Source organism: Nerophis lumbriciformis, linkage group LG13, assembly GCF_033978685.3.
Source record: "Nerophis lumbriciformis linkage group LG13, RoL_Nlum_v2.1, whole genome shotgun sequence".
In the NCBI taxonomy this organism is placed as follows: domain Eukaryota; kingdom Metazoa; phylum Chordata; class Actinopteri; order Syngnathiformes; family Syngnathidae; genus Nerophis; species Nerophis lumbriciformis.
Window position 1 is genome coordinate 19,760,111 of NC_084560.2, and position 8,580 is coordinate 19,768,690.

The 8,580-nt window shown below is 38.9% G+C and overlaps 1 protein-coding gene across 2 annotated transcripts in view; it reads left to right on the top strand.

Moving 5' to 3' along the window:
* The window catches only part of LOC133613769 (coiled-coil domain-containing protein 148-like), an 87,753-nt gene extending 84,720 nt beyond the window's left edge, over nt 1-3,033 (top strand). For both annotated transcript variants that reach the window (XM_061971541.1, XM_061971542.1), the window contains one exon: nt 2,661-3,033. In XM_061971541.1, coding sequence (XP_061827525.1) covers nt 2,661-2,804 — 144 coding nt within the window. In that variant the 3' untranslated portion in view covers nt 2,805-3,033. The remainder of the gene's footprint in view (nt 1-2,660) is intronic.
* The last annotated feature ends 5,547 nt before the right edge of the window (nt 3,034-8,580 follow it).

Sequence of the window (8,580 nt, forward strand, 5' to 3'; positions counted from 1 at the left end):
TGAAAGGATTTTAAGTGCGCCTTATGGTTCGAAAAATACGGTAACCAAAATCTCTCAGTCCTCATTTTAATGTATTTGGAAAGTGGGGCTAGTTCAGAAATAACATGTTCAATTAAACAGCTTTTTCCAAATTTATTAAAATGTTTGGATCATGGATTTAAAATAACATTTCCATGGATTTTAATATCGTGTTTCCAGGGAGTTAAGTTGTGATGAAGTAATTTATATGTGGAAAAATATCATTGAGTGTAAAAACATTCAAGCTGATTTGATTGTCATATGAAGTGTGATTTGTGTTTTTTAATTATGCAGATTGTAACTGTGTTCTGTCCAAACCACACAGGCCGAACAACCCTGCAAATATTCCACTATCAGAATATTAAATGATAAACATCGATGCATGTGTCAGATTGTAAAATACACACATGCAGTAATATTCTGTTTTTCTGGTTTCGGAGTAAAAGGCACAGGTGGGTTAACGGGGGATGTTGTGTTGCAGTTTTCTAAAAACAAAGGTTATCCACTGCTAAAACCTGGGCAGACACATGGTCACCTGACTCCTCATCTCTGCTCCCAGGTTGTTGTGTGTTTTTTTGTGCAATATTACGTTCATGTTTTTGCTTTGCCTTTCATCTGTGACTGACCGCTGAGCCGTTCTGCAGCTCGCATTATGTAACCCGCTTGGCCACTCAAACAATGATTGCCCTGGTTTTTACAGACTCTTTTCAACAACCTTGAGTTCAAGGCCACCACTGCCGTCTGTGGGTGTTGTTACGCAATCATGACTAATGATTTTCCAACTTCTCCCCAAAATGCCAGCCCGTGAGAGATGAGTGACTAATCATCAGCCATGAGTACATCATAGGAAAGTCGGACTCGGTTTGATTGATTGATTGAGACTTTTATTAGTAGGTTGCACAGTGAAGTACATATTCCGTACAGTTGACCACTAAATGGTAACACCCGAATACGTTTTTTAACTTGTTTAAAGGGGAACATTACCACAATTTCAGAAGGGTTAAAACCATTAAAAATCAGTTCCCAGTGGCTTATTATATTTTTCGAAGTTTTTTTCAAAATTTTACCCATCACGCAATATCCCTAAAAAAAGCTTCAAAGTGCCTGATTTTAACCATCGTTATATACACCCGTCCATTTTCCTGTAGCGTCACACAGTGATGCCAATACAAACAAACATGGCGGATAGAACAGCAAGGTATAGCGACATTAGCTCGGATTCAGACTCAGATTTCAGCGGCTTAACACTGTCTGATAAGATAATTACTAACAACTATGAACTAGGTTTACAGCATATGAAATACATTTGGCAACAACATGCACTTTGAGAGTGCAGACAGCCCATTTCAGGCACGCTAAGAACATATATTTTTCCACCATTTCAGCACTCAGGTTAACCATACCTAAATAGACACAAAATACTGCATTACAAGAATGTAATGTAATGTACTCGAATGATTGAAAAAAATTAATGTTTTTAAGGTAAATTATTGGTAAACACAGTTTATGTATAATAATTTACGTAAAACCGCGAGTAATGAATAAAGTTTTCATCAATTAATATATTCTGTAGACATACCCTCATCCGCTCTCTTTTCCTGAAAGCTGATCTGTCCAGTTTTGGAGTTGATGTCAGCAGGCCAGGGAAGCTAGGGTCGATAGGGGGTTTAGCTCGCTCGTCTGCGGGAACAAACTGCCGCCATTGCTTGCCGTGCTACCGAGGTCCTTTGTCCCTGAATTGCTCACACACTCCGGCAGATTCAATGGGGGTCTGGCGGCAGATTTCTTTGACTTTATCGTTGGAAATGCATCTGCTTTGAGTGTCGCAGGATATCCACACATTCTTGCCATCTCTGTCGTAGCATAGCTTTCGTCGGTAAAGTGTGCGGAACAAACGACTGACCATTTCGTCGGCTTTCCCCACAGCCTCGTATTTTGAACAAATTTCGTCCAATTTCTTGCCACTTTCGCATCTTTGGGCCACTGGTGCAACTTGAATCCGTCCCTGTTCGTGTTGTTACACCCTCCGACAACACACCGACGAAAGTGAGAAAATGGCGGATTGCTTCCCGATCACATCCGAGAGCGAATAATAGAAAGGCGTTTAATTCGCCAAAATTCACCCATTTAGAGTTCGGAAATCGGTTAAAAAAATATATGGTCTTTTTTCTGCAACATCAAGATATATATTGACGCTTACATAGGTCTGGTAATAATGTTCCCCTTTAAGTCGGGGTCCACTTAAATTGATTCATGATACAGATATATAATATCATATATACTATAATCATAATACAGTCATCACACAAGATAATCATCAGGGTGTATACATTGAATTATTTACATTATTTACAATTCGGGGTGTGGAGGGTGGGGTGGGTTAGGTTTGGTTGTTATCATCAGTCATCAACAATTGAGAACAGAGAAATGGATATTGAAACAGTGTAGGTCTGTTTTGGTAGGATATGTACAGCAAGTAGTGGACATAGAGAGAGAGATCAAAAGGCATAAGAAAAATATCTGCATTTGATTGTTTACATTTGATTATTAACAACAATCCGGGGAGGGTGTTAGTTTAGGGTTGAAGTTGCCTGTAGTGAGAAACATGAATTTTGTTTTCTTCTACCTTATCTGTTTCCCAGATTGTTGCTGATCCCAGATTTCGGGTGGAGCAGGCCTTGAGGAACGCCGGTCTGCACCATACGGACTACGCCCAAGAGGTCCTGGCGCTTATCAAGCCCCCAAAACCGCCAAGACGAGACACCAAATCAGAACTGCAATTTTAAGCCAGCCGTGGGTAAAGACGTAATTATTCATCACCGTTGATGAATTTACTATCCCTGTTTCGCAGTATTAAATCAATGTGTGATATTGATGTTCACAGCTGTGCACCTTGCAGCGCCATGTGGCACCGCTATTACAGTTCTAACCAGGAGTAAAGTGAAGGTTATTTGTTAAATGGGCTCAAATGAATGCTGGAAATGACAAAATTGGCTAAATAAACGTTGAACTATCCATCCATCCATCCATCCATCCATCCATCCATCCATCCATCCAGGGTCGGGTCGTGTGGGCAGCAGCCTAAGCAGGGAAGCCCAGACTTTCCTCTCCTTGGCCAGCCGGGAGACATAGTCTTCCCAACGTGTCCTGGGTCTTCCCCGTGGCCTCCTACCGGTCGTACCTCCCTAGGGAGGTGTTCGGGTGGCATCCTGACCAGATGCCTGAACCACCTCATCTAGCTCCTCCCCATGTGGAGGAGCAGCGGCTTTACTCTGAGCTTCTCCCGGATGACAGAGCTTCTCACCCGATCTCTAAGGGAGAGCCCCGCCACCCGGCGGAGGAAACTCATTTCGTCCGCTTTTACCCGTGATCTTGTCCTTTCGGTCATAACCCAAAGCTCATGACCATAGGTGAGGATGGGAACGTAGATCGACCGGTAAATCGAGAGCTTTGCCTTCCGGCTCAGCTCCTTCTTCACCACAACGGATCGATACAGCGTCCGCATTACCGAAGACGCCGCACCGATCCGCCTGTCGATCTCACGATCCACTCTTCCCTCACTCGTGAACAAGACTCCGAGGTACTTGAACTCCTCCACATGGTGCAAGATCTCCTCCCCCAACCCGGAGATGGCACTCCACCCTTTTCCGGGCGAGAACCATGGACTCTGACTTGGAGGTGCTGATTCTCATCCCAGTCGCTTCACACTCGGCTGCAAACCTATCCTATTTATAATAATAATAATAATAATAATAACTGGGATTTATATAGCGCTTTTCTAAGTACCCAAAGTCGCTTTACACGTAGAACCCATCAATCATTCACACCTGGTGGTGGTAAGCTACTTTCATAGCCACAGCTGCCCTGGGGTAGACTGACAGAAGCGTGGCTGCAATTTGCGCCAACGGCCCATCCGACCACCACCTATCATTCATCATTCAGTTCACCGGTGTGAGTGGCACCGGGGGAAAAGGGTGAAGTGTCCTGCCCAAGGACACAATGGCAGCGATTTTTTGGATGGTAAGAGGCGGGGAGCGAACCTGCAACCCTCAGGTTTCTGGCACGGTTGCTCTACCCACTACGCCATGCCGCCCCTATTTAATTGATAATTTGTTTTGAAATAAGTCAAGCAGATTATTTAAGTACAGTATTTATCTTTATTTTAACAAAAAATATTTTTGGAATACATGGTAATATAATATTTGAATTTTGATAATATTGAATTTTAAAAGATACGCAATTGCATGCAGTACATGATTTTTAATGCCAAAAGGGAAAGAACAAATATATTTAGTAAGAAAAAATGAAGCATTTTGTTAACGCATAGTATTTGCAGGCTTTCGCGGGCCACATAAAATAATGTGAAGTGAATTATATTTATATAGCGCTTTTCTCTAGCGATTCAAAGCACTTTTACATAGTGAAACCCAATATCTAAGTTGCATTTAAACCAGTGTGGGTGGCACTGGGAGCAGGTGGGTAAAGTGTCTTGCCCAAGGACACAACGGCAGTGACTAGGATGGCGGAAGCGGGGATCGAACCTGGAACCCTCAAGTTGCCGGCACGGCCACGCTACCAACCGAGTTATACCGCTCGGTTTTAGTGTTGTGGCGGGCCAGATTTGGCCCCCGGGCCTTAAGTTTGACACCTGTGCTCTTATGTATGCACTTGAGTAACCCGCGTGGTTCAGTCCCTGGTCGTCCGGCATGAGAGACAGGCGTGCTAGCTTCTGAGCTAAAAGCCTGAGCTATCAACAAGGTGACTAGCACTGCTCTTAAGGTTGTTAGAGAGTGAGGTTTATTCAGATCTATACTAATGGTTACATTTATGAACTGCATACTAATGAGTATTTATGTCAGAAATATGCTTTATAAATTATGAATTCAGTATTTACTACTGCTTTTTTAACTAGATGAGGCAATTCCTGAAGGAATTGCGTGTGAATGCCCCAATGCTGAAGTTGAAGTGAAATGCAGACAGAATGTAGAATGAATGTAAGAACAGTTTGAATGTTAGATTGGTTTGAATTTTGAAGAGCTGACGCTGAACTGAAATGCTCATTGAATGAAGGATGAATGTAGAAATGGTTTGAATGTTGAAATCGTTTAAACGCTGAAATGGTTTGAATGGTTTGAATGCTTAAGAGTTTGAATTTCCAGGAAAACCAGAATTTGGTTTGGAACTTGGGAAAGTGTTAGTTTGAATGTCCAGTATGAGTGGAATGTGTTGATGTTGGAATGGTTTGAATAGGTTGAAAAATGTGGGAATTGTGTAACTTGGAAAAATGTCTCATTCATTTCAATGGGAACTTCCTGGAAATTTAGGAATTTTGGGAAAAGTGGGATTTATTTGAAAATGATTAAGAGTGTGAATGTCCTGAATAAGCTGAATTGGTCAGTGTTGGAATTATTTAAATCGGTCAAGAAATGTTGAATTAGTAACGGTTTTTAATTGAGAAATTCCTGGAATTTCGGGAAAACCGGGAATGTTTCTAGTTCCTGACTAAGAAAACATTTTGACAGTGGAACAGTTTAAATTGGATGAAAATAGGAAAATGAATAGTCAAACAAAAAAGGTTGGAAATAGGGTTAAAAAAACAAAACAGGAATTCCTGGAAATTTGTTGAACGTGGAAAAAAGGTAGTTTGAATGTCCAAGATGTGTTGAATGTGTTGAAGGTGGAACGGTTTGAATGGGTTGAAGAATGTGGGAATTGTTGAACTTTGAAGAATGTCCCATTGATTTCAATGGGAATTTCAGAAAAAATAGGGAATTTCGGGAAAAGAGGGAATTTTTTTGAAGATGGTAAAAAAAAAACCTTGAATGGTCTGAATGAGTTGAAATAGTTGGTGTTTAAATGTTTCAAATCGGTTGAGAAATGTTGAAGTAGTAACACGTTGAATGGGAATGGTATTTCTGAATTTCCTGGAATTTCGGGAAAACCGGGAATTTTTCCAGTTCAAAAAACAACTTCGTTTTTTGTCCTTATTAAAAGAAATGTTTTGATGGTAGAACGGTTCAAATGCGTTGAAAAATGTGGAAGGAGTAGTCGCCAGAAAAAAGGGTGGACATAGGGCTTTGGAAAACCAGGAATTCTGGAAAATCCTGGAATTTTTTTTAACTTGGAAAAAGGGTAGTTTGAATTTCCAGAATGGTGGAATGTGTTGAAGGTGGAATGGTTTGAATAGGTTGAAAAATGTGGAAATGGTGGAAGTTTGAAAAATGGCCAATTCATTTTGAATGAGGAAAAATGTCCCGGAAAACCTGGAATTCTGGGGAATCAGGGAATTTTGGGGATTTTTCAAGGGAAAGCCTGCGATTCCCGAATAGGCTGGACAGTTTGAAAGTGGAATGGTTTGAATCGGGTGAAAAATGTGGAAGGTAGAGCGCACTTTGGAGCATTCACACAATAATAATAAATAGATTAATTTTGGTGTAGAAAACCATGTGTGTGAATGCTTTGGAGCATTCACACGATAAATTAATTTTGGTGTAGAAAACCATATGTGTGAACGCTTTGGAGCATTTACAAGAAAAATACATTTTGGTGTAGAAAACCATAGCTGTGAATGCTTTGGAGCATTCACACAATAATAATAAATTGATACATTTTGGTGAGAAAACCATATCTGTGAATATTTTGAAGCATTCACACAATAATAAGTTGAAGAATAAATAGATAATTTTTTGTGTAGAAAACCATACGTGTGAATGCTTTGGAGCATTCACAAGAAAAATATATTTTGGTGTAGAAAACCATATGTGTGAGTGCTTTGGAGCATTCACAAGATAAATACATGTTGGTGTAGGAAGCCATATCTGTGAATGCTTTGGAGCATTCACACAGTAATTAAAAAAAGAAAAATGTTGCTGTAGAAAACCATATTTGTGAATGCTTTGGACCATTCACACAATAATAAGTTGAAGAATAAATGGATGAATTTTGGTGTAGAAAACCATATGTGTGAATGATTTGGAGCATTCACACAATAATAATAAATAGATTAATTTTGGTGTAGAAAATCATATGTGTGAATGCTTTGGAGCATTCACACAATAAGTTGAAGAGCAAATAGATTCATTTTGGTGTAGAGAACCATATGGGTGAATGCTTTGGAGCATTCACACGATAATAAGTTGAAGAATTAATAGATGAATTTTGGTGTAGAAAACCATATGGATGAATGCTTTGGAGCATTCACACGATAAATACATTTTGGTGTAGAAAACCATATGTGTGAATGCTTTGGAGCATTCACACAATAATAATAAATAGATACATTTTGGTGTAGAAAACCATATGTGTGAATGCTTTGGAGCATTCACACGATAAATACATTTTGGTGTAGAAAACCATATCTGTGAATGCTTTGGAGCATTCACACAATAATAAGTTGAAGAATAAATATATTAATTTTGGTGTGGAAAACCATATGTGTGAATGCTTTGGAGCATTCACACAATAATAATAAATAGATACATTTTGGTGTAGAAAACCATATGTGTGAATGCTTTGGAGCATTCACACGATGAATACATTTTGGTGTAGAAAACCATATCTGTGAATGCTTTGGAGCATTCACACAATAGTAAGTTGAAGAATAAATAGATTAATTTTGGTGTAGAAAACCAAATGTGTGAATGCTTTGGAGCATTCACACAATAATAATAAATAGATTAATTTTGGTGTAGAAAATCATATGTGTGAATGCTTTGGAGCATTCACACAATAAGTTGAAGAGAAAATAGATTAATTTTGGTGTAGAGAACCATATGGGTGAATGCTTTGGAGCATTCACACGATAATAAGTTGAAGAATTAATAGATGAATTTTGGTGTAGAAAACCATATGGATGAATGCTTTGGAGCATTCACACGATAAATACATTTTGGTGTAGAAAACCATATGTGTGAATGCTTTGGAGCATTCACACAATAATAATAAATAGATACATTTTGGTGTAGAAAACCATATGTGTGAATGCTTTGGAGCATTCACACGATAAATACATTTTGGTGTAGAAAACCATATCTGTGAATGCTTTGGAGCATTCACACAATAATAAGTTGAAGAATAAATATATTAATTTTGGTGTGGAAAACCATATGTGTGAATGCTTTGGAGCATTCACACAATAATAATAAATAGATACATTTTGGTGTAGAAAACCATATGTGTGAATGCTTTGGAGCATTCACACGATGAATACATTTTGGTGTAGAAAACCAAATGTGTGAATGCTTTGGAGCATTCACACAATAATAATAAATAGATGAATTTTGGTGGAGAAAACCATATCTGTGAATGCTTTGGCGCATTCACACAATAATTATAAATAGATGAATTGTGGTGTAGAAAACCATATTTGTGAATGCTTTGGAGCATTCACACAATAATAATAAATAGATACATTTTGGTGTAGAAAACCATATGTGTGAATGCTTTGGAGCATTCACACGATGAATACATTTTGGTGTAGAAAACCATATCTGTGAATGCTTTGGAGCATTCACACAATAGTAAGTTGAGGAATAAATAGATTAATTTTGGTGTAGAAAACCA